Genomic DNA, 12,946 nt, shown 5'->3' with positions numbered 1-12,946 from the left:
AGTTAATTTTGATCAAGAATATTCCCTTTACAGTACGAGTGTTGTCAAACTTCCAACAGTTTTTAAATCACACAAAAAACTGATTAATAAAGATCGAAGTCAGAAAGTGGATCTGGAGACTCAAGGTACGTAAAAACTATGTCCACACCAAATAAAGATACACTGATTTCACTGACAATGTAGAAAACTGAAGATAAAAGAAAAATAACAAACTTCAAGACCATTAACTACATGGAGATCTTTTTATTACACCTATAACAAGCTCTGAGCTATATATGTTAACATTAGACACATGTTTGTAGGAATCTTAACGAAAAATTCTACTTATTTTAACTAAAACTGACCACTTGGTTGTACAATCATCTATTTCTACAGTTTGGTACTTCTATACAGGACAGGTCAAGAAAACAATGTCTAACAGTTATACAAACTTACACTATAAAAGCAAAGAACTCCTGGATATACAGCTACTGTGTATACTTAACGTTTGCTGAGCAAAAACACCGTCTACAGTAAAGTAAGTTTATAACTTTTACAATATAGACTTACTGGTATTAATAGGAGTAAGTTCCTTTATTTCACTTTTTTTCTTACAAAGTTTTAAGTTTCGGCTTTAAGCAGAGCTTATCAAAAATACCAATTTAGATAACGTAATTTACATCATATCGAAACATCAGAATGCGATATTTTATTGCACCAAGTAATGTTGGGCCATCTACCCGTTTTAGGTCACAAGCAATGGAATTTCACAAAATAGTTCAAATAGTGGCTTTTTTTTTACATAATACTCTTTTTATTCTCACTTTCCATGCATGCCAGTATCTACACAAACATCCTTTTTCTCTCGCACATAAACCTTTTTGCATAACACTTTTTTTCCATAATAATATAATCTTTCACATTTTTTTTAGTTAATTACACTTTTGGTAAACAAAACATCACTTTATAAAAGTGTATAAAACATGTTGTATGACAGTTATCAAATCATAATAAACAGTACATGTACATGTATATGCAGTTATACTTTAGCCCGCAATATAACATTAACTATATGTGTAGCTTCACATATTTTAGTACTATTAACAGTAGTTAAATTTCTGATGTACACCAACACTTCTAACCTTTAACATAAACATTAAAACAACTTTAATCACTCTACCTTAGCTTTAAGTTTGTAATGATATGGTGTTATTATGACACAACTGTTAAATTTCTAATTTCTTTTTTTTCAGTTTCCTTCTTGGAAACTTACTGAATTCTGTTTTCAAATTAGGTAGGTATTAGCTATTGGCAAAGTCACGCAACAAAAGCAGAAAGTAGATCATCTTAACATCCAACTTTTAGGATAGTTTTACGTTAACAACAATCTAGTTTTTACAAAATGAAACAAAATTCCCATGAGTCACAGATTGTTCAGCTCTTGTGCTTTAAATGCATGTCAACTTTGCCTGTCTCAATCGTTTTGCACTTATCACATGCTGGGCTGAAGAAAGGGAAATATTTTGTCAAAAACATTCACCAAACTGAACACAGATCTTAGCTACTTCTTACAAACAACCTTTGGTAAGGGCCCTGTCACACTGCGTATATTCAAGTGCGCATGAGTTCCACAGTAACATTTGGTTTAAGTAAAGTTTGCGAGGAGGAAGTTGTTTTCTACTTTGACCCATCGTTGTGCAGCCTAGTTATCGAACCAAAGAAATTACTTTTTCGGCTGCAAACTTAATCTTAACCAAAATCATGTTAAGACGCAACTCATGCAAACTGCACTCTTGTATATATGCACAAGCGCGACAGGGGCTTAAGACAGAATTACTTATTGTATATTGCATGTTGTGCAAATAAAAAGTTTCAGTCTTGTGCACTGTCAAACACTGATTTCAGCTACACCTGGGAGGAAGACTTAAACATCTACGTCACATTGTTTGTTGTCTGTTGTAGGCGTGAAGCAGTTCATTCTTCTTAAGTAGTGGTGACAGGAAGGTATGGGGTATCACACCAATGTTTGTTTCTATTCCTGCTCTCCTACTGCAGTTTCAATAGCTTCTGCATCTTCTGTGTCCAGCTTAGCGATCTTTTTCCCTGGGGAAAGAAATCATCCACAAAAGGGTTAGTGAAGTTCATTGACTTCTTTCTAAATCTACATTGCAACAGCAATTGAAAGCACAGAAGATTATCATTTTTCCATATTTCAACTCAAAATCTTATATTTGTATCTATTGATTTAATTTTCATCTAAATCCAAGTTCTACCTTGGCTGTTTATAAATAGAATGTTACCATTCAACACAAATACAGTATTTAACTATTGGCACAAAATGTTATAATTTGTGCAATTCTGTATCAATGAGATTGAAAAATATGAATCAAAATTAACTTAGGCGGTTGTAAAAACTGAGATATCGTAAAAGGTTAACAAAAGCTCTTTATACACAACCTAACAAAGGTTTCTGTGATCGTCTGTCACCTCCCTTAGAGCAATACTAATATCAGGGTTCTCGCCAGGGCAGTTGAGTGTAGGGGGCCCCCACGCTGTGATTTGGATCCCCTATGCGATGATTTTGGCCCCTACACTGTGTTTCAATCAGCATAGGGGGGCTTTTCTGTTGTTTTGATGCAAAAGTAAAAAACTTAGGCTTTATTTACACAAACTTAAGCTCTAAAAATGCAGGAAATAGTGTCTTTGCAAAATTTCCAGAGGGAGGATGCCACAGACCCCCTAAAATATTACTGCCAGCAGCCTTTGCGGCTTTGCCACGCAAAGAAACCCGTATGCTGTGAAAAAATCCTGGTGAGAACACTGAATATGTGTACGTCATTGTTGCAAGGAGGAAGGTGAGAGGGTCACCGACCGTCGGCTAGCTCTCAACTTCTTGGTTGTGTATAAAGAACTGTTATCCAGTGATCTAACAGCCGGATGAAATTATTCACTGTATGATGTCATATCTATGGTCACTTACCAGGGCTCGAAATAGTGGGTGCATGTGCACCTGTGTGCACCCAAAATTGGAGCTGTGCACCTAATTTTTGACTCTGGGTGAACCAGTGCACCTAGATATTTTTGTAGGCTATAGGATAAGGGTACTATTGTACATTAAGTATACAGAATATTCTACCAGAAAAAGTAGTATAACCTTTTGTTGTACTTTATTTGATTTATCACTAAGTCTTGTTTGAAATTTTAAGGTTAGCTACAGAATTACAGGTTAAACATTGTTATTATGTTTTGCTGACATTCAACCTTATTCTATGTGGTGCACCCAAAATTCTTTCTGTGCACCTAATTTTTTGGGTTGGGTGCACCAGTGCACCTATTTCCAAAAATGAATTTCGAGCCCTGCTTACCGAAGTGGTCCTGTATCTTGCTGAGCTGAGACATGGAGCGGGGGCCGTCCACCATGTTAATGGCGAGGCCGGTCTTGCCGAACCGCCCCGTCCGCCCGATCCGGTGGAGGTAGTTCTCGCAGTCCGGCTGCCCAAACTGGTCTACCGGGATGTCAAAGTTCACCACCAGCGTCACCTGCTCAATGTCAATACCTGGGAAATGGAAGACAGAAGATAAGAGTCTACTTAAGCATTTTCCTTTCCTTCTCATTTCATCTACTCTTTAGTCTAACACTAACTATTTGACCCTTGGGACACTACAGAAGATCTGGCTACCAGGTTTCTCCACCCTTCTCGGTTTTCCCTTCTTCTTAATGTAGAGATGTACTTCAGCATTTGAGATGTTATGTGATCTCTAAGATCTTCCAAAGGCATTTCATCTCTGGTCTGTATTCTTTTCTCAAGTTTTGCTGTCAGACTCAGAGTCCAGATCTCACATGCGAACAGGAATTTGGAGGTGACCAGGGAGCGAATGTGAACTTCAGTCATTATTTTCCTTTTCTGATGCAGTTCTAAGATTTTAAGCCCTTTTGTGTCTAAGATTGTTGTGATGAGAATGTTTCTTTCCCACCCCAGATGTGATTACATTTGCATATTACCCAAGTTACTTTCATTGATTGACTATTGATTGATTGACAGATCCTGACCTCTGGCACACAGGTTGGTGGTGATGAGAACTTTCTCCTTCCCGTCCCTGAACCGGTTGATGACAGAGACTCTCTGCTCGACCAGCAGTTCTCCTGTCAGCAAGGCGACGGCGTGCCCGTCTCCCTTCATCTTCTCTGCAAGCCAGGCCGCTGTTTTCCTCGTCTGGAGGATTAAATGATCTATTATTGGTAATTGATCAATTTAAATTGTTTGATTATTAGCTACTCCACCAGGAGTGCTTCATGTGTACATTCTCATAAATATTTTTCCAATCCAGTCTTTTCAATCAAAATTCTAACTTCAGAATCTGATCAAACATAATGCCCATATCTTTTAACCACAAAACCCTCTTTTTAAGAACATAATCCTAAAACCTGTTAAATCCTGTCCACACCAAAAATGGAATCAAACACAGTTCAAATGGAGGAGTTCACTATAAAATGATAATTTGAAATTAAATGTAATGGCCTTCACTATACTTACATGACAGAAGATCATGCACTGCCCTATTGACACGACGCCGTAGATGTTGGACAGGGCGCGGAACTTGATAGTTTCTTTTGTAATCTGATCATACTTACATGACAGAAGATCATGCACTGTCCTATCGACACGACACCGTAGATGTTGGACAGGGCGCGGAACTTTGCGTCTCGGTTCTCACACGTGACGTAGTACTGCTTGATGTTGTCCAGACTCTCCTCTTCCCGACGCAGCCGGATGATGACAGGGTCCGGCACAACCACCTGGGGGTGTGGATTACTCGTTACTGTAATTCTTGATTTCTTAACGGTAACTTAATTTTAGCTACTTAAACGGTCACTAGTCAACCGCTAAAATTTCCTCATTGCAAAAATTTGATTACTAGCATTACAGACAGTGATGTTTGTTCCACCGCTATAATTAAGTACTGTGAACTACTCCCTTTCCCCCCAACCGCTAAAATTACAAACCACACTATCAAATGGATTTGGAGTAGTTTTTCAACCAAGAGTTTTGATAATCTATTAGCACCACTACTAGGGAGGAGCTTACAAAATACGATGACAAGTAGTCATCAAGGTAATAAGATTTGCCAAAAGATACTCAAGCAACTGGATAAAATTTTGAAACGGTCAGACATTTCAGACAGCATCCGCTGTCTTTCGTCAGTGACTAAAGTAAAGGGATGAACTGGAGAACCAGGAATGTACAAAATTCTTCTCCTTTATCCAGGCATTAAACTTACAGCAACCTAACTTTGAACCTACATTCTGAGGTCACAAAGCTGAAACTTGTAGTTGTAGTTCTGATGTATTAGAAAAACTGAAGTGTTGAACTTTAACCTACCTGTGCAAAGGCCATGACGGGGTCATCGTAGGTCGCTGAGAACAGCAGCATCTGACAGGTTCTTGACAGGTTTCTATGGTAAAAGCACAAACAAATAAACAAACATGCCATGGCTTCAGTTTTGATACAAACAGATGCCATGTAAGACTTCACCAGTAGCATATTGCAATAACAGCTGTTTTGGGATAACTGGGTAAAATTGGACTTGTTTCCAATCTTTGTAAAAAAAAATAATAAAGTATTTAAAAATCTACTGACTTGGTGAGCAACATCAGATTACTAAAGAACTGATCACATGACCACCCTCTAATCCCAGCCAGCCTGCCGCCCGGCTTCGACCAACCGGATCGCCTGTCCTGTCCGTCCTTTATCGCGAGGCGATGACTCCCGACCACGCGACCCAAAGAGACAGTTTTTCTGTGTGCCTGCCCTTACAGGGGGAGAGCTGTACTCAAGTCTCCCCCCAAGATTCAGACAAGTTAGCCGGGCAGAGGCGCACGGCTGGGTGGGCGGACTCACATGAGTAAGGTATCATCACATGGAACTCACCAAGTCTATGTTAATCTCACATATTATAAGAAAACTAAGAGTGGACTAGCCCCCTCCTGTAGTGGTTACATATTGAAACGGAAACCGGAAAGGTGTTATAACTTAACTTTAACTTAAAGAGGAAACAGCAAGGCCTATTTCAACCCTCAAAGCATTGATGTGTCTATCAAGTCGACACAAACATGAGTTGTACTGACTAATGTGAAAAGAAAATAACGGTTTGGCTTATGTGCCGCTGTGTGTGTGTGTGCATGTTTATGTACATACTTGTGTATTCTGATACTCTGGTCCTGGTGCCCCTGTGTGGATGTGTGTGTGTGTGTGTGCATGTGTGTGCGTGTGCATGTGTGTGCATGTGTGTGTACGTGTTTATGTACATACTTGTGTATTCTGATACTCTGGTCCTGGTGCCCCATGCGTGGATGTGTGTGTGTGTGTGTGCATGTGTGTGCGTGTGCATGTGTGTGTACGTGTTTATGTTCAAACTTGTGTATTCTGATACTCTGGTCCTGGTGCCCCTGTGTGGATGTGTGTGTGTGTGTGTGCATGTGTGTGCGTGTGCATGTGTGTGCATGTGTGTGTACGTGTTTATGTACATACTTGTGTATTCTGATACTCTGGTCCTGGTGCCCCATGCGTGGATGTGTGTGTGTGTGTGTGCATGTGTGTGCGTGTGCATGTGTGTGTACGTGTTTATGTTCATACTTGTGTATTCTGATGCTCTGGTCCTGATGCCCCTGTGTGGATGTGAGTGTGTGTGCAAGTGTGTGTGTGTGCGTGTGTGTGTATGTGTGTGCGTGTGTGTGTATGTACATACTTGTGTATTCTGATGCTCTGGTCCTGGTGCCCCTGTATGTGTGTATGTGTGTGTGTGTGTGTACGTGCGTGTGTGTGTTCATGTACATACTTGTGTATTCTGATGCTCTGGTCCTGGTGTCCCTGTGTGTCCCTGTGTGTGCGTGTGTGTGCGTGTGTGTGTACATACTTGTGTATTCTGATGCTCTGGTCCTGGTGCCCCTGTGCATGAGTGTGTGTGTGTGTGTGTACGTGTGTGTGTGTTTATGTACATACTTGTGTATTCTAATACTCTGGTCCTGGTGCCCCTGTGTGTGTGTATGTGTGAGTGTGTGTACGTGCGTGTTTGTGTTTATGTACATACTTGTGTATTCTGATGCTCTGGTCCTGGTGTCCCTGCGTGGATGTGTGCGTGTGTGCATGTGTGTGTACATGTGTATGTACATACTTGTGTATTCTGATGCTCTGGTCCTGGTGCCCCTGTGTGTGTGTGCATGTGTGTGTACATGTGTATGTACATACTTGTGTTTTTGATGCTCTGGTCCTGGTGTCCCTGCATGTGTGTGTATGTTATAATGATAAGTGGTAAGTACTTGTGTATTCTGATGCTCTGGTCCTGGTGTCCCTGCGTTGCGATCATGACGTCTGCCTCGTCCAGTACGAACACCTCCACCTTCCTCAGGTCAATGACCCGCAGCTTCAGCGACCAGTCCAACACCGTGCCGGGGGTGCCGATGATGATGTGGTCACCCAGCTTCTGTCCACGTGCAACTGGAACAAATAACAAACATGTCAACAAAACAACAAACTTTATGTTGTGTGTAATGTGTAAATTTTTGTCAAAAAACTTTTCCCCATTTACCCTGAAAAGAGTGTACACAAGAAAATTCCAGTCATTTTATTTACAAAAACACTGGTCATTAAAACAACTAGAGAAAAAGCCAACTGCATTCCTGTGCCAACCTTTAACCTATGAACTCACCCTTGTTCCCCCTGACCCCGTAGGCGACCTTTAACCCCTCCATGTACTTCCCCATCTGTTCCACGACCTGGCCGATCTGCAAAGCCAGCTCCATGGTGGGGGCCAGACACAGCGCCTGTAAATAACAACAACAACAACAATTGAATACCGGTAAGAGAGTTCTTAATTCACAACCAAGGACTAACATACATCCAATGCTTCGATGACATCTTCAGTAACTTTGCACCGCACTAAAGTGAACTAGTCATTATTGCTCTGAAGAAGGTGACAGCATTTGGCTGTATGTTAATCCTTGGTTGTTTTCCCATTCAGTCATTTACCAACCTGATGAAATTATCTATGAAAAGAACAACACTTGAAAACAACAATTTCAGTATTCTATACACGATTCTGAGACAACCACACATTCCTTGACTTTGTATATTACTTACTAATAGGTAAATGAATAAAGGAAGTCAGGTAAGATTTAAGGCTGTTTTTCTTACCTGAGGGTAAGGTTTCTTGGTGTCAATTCTACTAAGCATGGTGAGGACGAAGGCAGCTGTCTTCCCTGTACCGCTCTGGGACTGGGCGATCATGTTCGTTTTACTGTACGGGGAGGAGTGAAAATATAAGCCCAGTATTTGACAATACCAGTCACACAACAAACATGCAAAGGTACTGAAAAATTTGTGATTCACTCTCATGTCAAATACATACATGTATATAGAACTAAACTATGTGATAGAAACATAGATAAATACTAACATAAATGATGGGAAAGCATATACTTGCTATTATATTGGTGGAGGCCTTTCTACACTCTAGGACAAATAAACTACTGTAATTCTTGATTTGTTAACTGTAACTTAATTTTAGCTGATTTAACGGTCACTAGTCAACCGCTAAAATTTCATCATCGCAAATATTTGATCACTAATATTTGAGACAGCAATGTTTGTTCCCACCGTTAAAACTAAGTGCCGTGACCTACTAAATTTTCCCCCAACCGCTATATTTTCCTGTGGCTATACTAAAGTGATTTACAGTATGTGAGAAGGAGACTTATTCCTCAGCCAGATACTGATGGCCTTCTACACTTGAAGTATCAGACTAGGACAGATAGAGATAAGGAGACTCCCATGGGCAGGGTAGACCGGGTAGTCTCCAGATACCAGGGTCCTCCCGAGTCTTAGAATCTAGTAAGATATTTGGTCAACAATATCATAAAGCAGGGGATAGCACGTAAATATCTTTCTACACTGTAGGATAGATGAATGGAAGAAGACTTACTCATCGGCCAGTAGCATTGGCAGGGCTGTCTCCTGGATCTTGGAGGGGGCGTTGAACCCCATGTGGTACACTCCCATTAACAGGTCAGGGGGGCTGGGGGGACAGGACACAACAACATGGTCTCAACTCTACACTCATAGTAATACTATATATATATAAAGAGACTTAAACCACTACATGCATCAACAGGTCAGGGGGGCTGGGGGACAGGGTGCAACAACATGGTCTCAACTCTCAACAACATTTCATTCCACTGAACATACTTATAAATGTCACAACCATTGTGCAGGCCAGACCCAGAAGAGTCTTAGTACTCTTTCATCTCACACAGGATTGAAAGGATAAGTAAGTACAGAAGTATCATCATTTAATACACAGCAAGACATAGTCCCCAACTCTCAAGCAATGAATCTACGTTATGGTGAAGGTATGATTGTAAGAAAACTACATTTCCAGTATTCCTCCAATAGTATCAAACTGATATTCAGGGCTCCAAAAAGCTGATATATAGCTCTATTTAAAATCTTAATATTACAAATAAATGTAGACATATTTTGTATTTTTCTTTCTCCCCGCTGAAGTAGCTATTTGGCACCAGATGTGTATTGGTTATGGGGTTAGGCAGCAGGGAGAAGGTTAAATAACAAGGCCTCCACTCACAGGTTGAGTTCCTCGAAGCTCTTGACGGAGTAGAGCGGAGAGTTGGGGTCCTTCTGCATGATCTCCACCTCGTTCTTATTCTGCACAAGACGTTCCCGTAAGACTTTCCTGAGGAACGACACTTCCTCAGGACTGGGAGCTGTGGTAGGGGGAATATAACATGTGTTTAGGAACTGGTAGAGAAGGAAAAGGTTGAAAAGAAAAACGTGAAAGGAATCTACATTCGGGGTTTTCCCCACCTAGGGTAGTTTTTTTTGTCATCTCAACATTTTTGACAATGGCATTATACCATTTCATCTTCGTACAAGCACAACAGATGATAAACTGTATAGTAAGTGTGTGTGATATCATCAAGCCAACCGTTGAACGCTAACCTTTCTAGGCATGATTTAATAAAACTTTTTCACAAAAACAATATTTAATGAATAATATGTTTTTTCGAGACAGTGGAATAGCCATAATCTTTGTCCACCATCAGCAAGACAACAGAATGACTTTCACTGGGCAGCTGTATATTTTTCAACAATAAAACAATGACACTAAACGTGAACTGGCCCTTTTCGTCGCATTCAGCAAGACAACAGAATGGCAAAAACTTGATAATGATATACATTTTTGTCAACCGAAAGAATTTGAATGTAGATATCAAACGAACCCTTTTCGTCCCCATCTGCAGGTTTCTCCCCGTTCGCCTCTGCAGAGCCCCCTGCTGCAGACCCTGAGCTCGCCGCTGCCTTGTCATCCCCGTCCCCCGCGCCTGCCGCCGCCGCCGCCGCTTCTGGGGTCTTCTTCTCCGGGTCGATCTTAACATCCTTCAACTGGGAAGGGAACAGGCAAACGTCTGTTAGAAACTTAGATACCTCTCAATGTTCACTGTTGGTAAAGTACATCTAGTAGTGGGAGAATGTAGAAATTAAAACTTTTAACTTTCTTCCAACTGCCTAACTGTGTAGCCAATAATTTGAATAAAAATGGAGTGCCAAACAGCTACTTCAGTGTGCTAAAGGTTAAGTAAAACTGCACTTTAAAATAGCACACCAGCTTCTGTACCAGTATCTACATAGCCAGTACAACTGCCCTTCAGCAAAACACACCAGCTTCTATATCTGTATAGATTGTATAACTATAACTGCCCCTTGGCATCACATTCCAGCTTCATTTTTGTGCATGATAATTGCTTTTTTTAATGCACATCTTATTTGGGACATACAACTTTCTTTGGCCATGGGTAGTTTTTTTTTTTTTAGTGACCCTGTGTAACAGTGGGGTTTCAAGCGCCTCCTACTGACCAGTCTAACTGGTCGCGCGACCTTTTAGCCTAGTGGTTAAGGCGTGCGTGCCTGTGATCTGGGCTACCGTTTTCGGCGTGGGTTCGAATCTCGGTTGGGATCACTTGTTTCTACTCGTTCCTTTGATTTGTTTCACCTGATTCAGTCTGAGGACGGGAGCTGATTCAGACCCAGGAAAAATGTGACGTACGTCCAGCAAATTTTCCAAGTGTGTATCAGGTCTAAACAAAAAACTGCTGTGTAAATTTCAGGTATCAGGACAACTCGGCCCCTGGGACAACTCGGCCCCTAGCCATTCGGGACAACTCGGCCCCTAGCTCAGGACAACTCGGCACCGAACCTCAAAACTGACATAGATCAGCAAACAGAACAGGAAGTTTTTAAAATCCACATGAGGTATAAAGCATATTTAACTGCCAAACATTTCGTCTAAAAAAGATAGGAAATTGTAAAACTCTGCAGGTTATTTCCCCGGAACGCTTTAATAGTTTGAATATGAATAAGGAAGTTTTATCATCTCGGTTGTCTCGACGCGTTTTGAAAACCTACAAACTGTTAAAATCTTTGACCGACAAAACAGAATGAACTGCTATACATTTAGTTTCATCGGTTATAAGTTATAACCACTTTCATAACAGAACATAAGCGTAGCGAGTTCGTGAAAGAGCGTCGAAAATAACAAACAAAATGGCGTCGCCGCGCCGGCCCGCAACATGTTTTTGACGGTCTTGCAACGTTTGAGACTTACGGAAATACAAAAATGCTTATGTATGGACTGAGTTTAGTTTCTTAAAATTCTTGTTCCACTTATCAGCCTGTCAGATCGGTAGAATTGTCATTCTTCGAGCCCCAAATACACTTATCATGCACTGAGTAATAGGTGCCGAGTTGTCCTGAGCTTGGTGCCGAGTTGTCCTGAATGGCTAGGGGCCGAGTTGTCCCAGGGGCCGAGTTGTCTCGGAATCTAAATTCCACACCACACTATAAAGCTGTCTACTGGCCGTGCTGCACAAGTAAACAACAAAAAGGTGATAATTTGTTTCTTTGACATACTAATAATGTGTGCTTCTGTCCTGTCCATGTGTTAGGCAAGATTGGTGTAAGACTGAGGACAAAGGCACAAAGAGCTACCACCCCACCCCACATGTTCATATTGGAGTTTATGACTCTGACGACTTTATCGTTTGTCAGAATTCTCAGTCCTACGCTAGGCTTGTGTCTCAGGGTATTCCCCTGAAATCACTGCCTTAGTTTGGAGTACTTCTGAATAAATGAATTTCTGCTTGGCACGCCATGTTCACTTAGTTCAGAAAGAGAAAATTTTACTTCTCTACCTGTAAAATGGTCAATGGATAGTAGCAAATGTAACATTATAGGCTCAGTGATGTTAAAACAGACAAATTTGAAGTTTGATGCGTTTCCCAAAGCGTATATTTTGGTCGCAAGTCACTCCTTGTCCCAGTACCCCCCCTCCCCCTTCAAACCACGCGCGGCAAGCAAGCCGTACTTTCCGCGGGACTACCCGCAGTACAACGCGCTGTTTTTCACCTTTTCCGTCAGCTGGCTGCTCTCCTGTGAGTCCGCGGCCTGAGCCCAAGCGTCGTCCGCCATAGTCTTCGAGGAATTCTTCTAAAACTGGGGAAAACGTGGACTTCTTCTCGCTAACTGTGAGTTCGCACTTCTTCCACTGAGTCGAAAGCGGCTCTCCCAGAGTTCTCGACTCGCGCATGCGCGCTGAGCGTTATGGCGGCAGGTGTGAAACTTACTGCAGTTCATACAAAAATCGCGAAGTGGCGGTACTGACAATGGCCCTAACGGCTAGCCTGGGGACATCGACGCATCCAAACAGAAATAATTAGTGACCCGGAAATCTCAGTCAGAAGCAGAACAGTCTAAGTCAAACTCTAACCACAGATTTCTTTTATGGTCTTACAAACTATATGTTGTATACCTTAGTTTAAACTCGAGTTATTTTGTGAACTGGGAACCCGTGACGCGTTGTTTAGGAACCAACATGCAACGTTATAAGCTAAGCCTTG

At 41.3% G+C, this 12,946-nt stretch overlaps 1 protein-coding gene and 1 non-coding gene across 2 annotated transcripts; both read right to left on the bottom strand.

The window, feature by feature from the left end:
* Nucleotides 1-227: 227 nt before the first annotated feature.
* On the bottom strand, nt 228-12,607 carry LOC136443178 (ATP-dependent RNA helicase DDX19A-like). The gene is made up of 12 exons (XM_066440316.1): nt 12,456-12,607; nt 10,274-10,436; nt 9,619-9,757; nt 8,959-9,051; nt 8,172-8,274; nt 7,687-7,801; nt 7,298-7,475; nt 5,361-5,433; nt 4,613-4,777; nt 4,031-4,193; nt 3,345-3,536; nt 228-2,082 (listed from the first exon to the last, which is right to left on the bottom strand). Exons 1-12 carry the CDS (start codon nt 12,516-12,518, stop codon nt 2,012-2,014), a joined length of 1,518 nt encoding a protein of 505 aa, XP_066296413.1. The 5' UTR covers nt 12,519-12,607; the 3' UTR covers nt 228-2,011.
* On the bottom strand, nt 5,627-5,903 carry LOC136444132 (small nucleolar RNA U85). The gene has a single exon (XR_010757232.1). It is a non-coding gene; the product is annotated as a small nucleolar RNA U85 (small nucleolar RNA).
* Nucleotides 12,608-12,946: the final 339 nt, after the last annotated feature.

This window comes from Branchiostoma lanceolatum, chromosome 10, assembly GCF_035083965.1.
Source record: "Branchiostoma lanceolatum isolate klBraLanc5 chromosome 10, klBraLanc5.hap2, whole genome shotgun sequence".
Classification (NCBI taxonomy): Eukaryota; Metazoa; Chordata; class Leptocardii; order Amphioxiformes; family Branchiostomatidae; genus Branchiostoma; species Branchiostoma lanceolatum.
The sequence above is the reverse complement of the archived record's forward strand: the minus strand, read 5'-3'. Positions and strand labels throughout refer to the sequence as shown.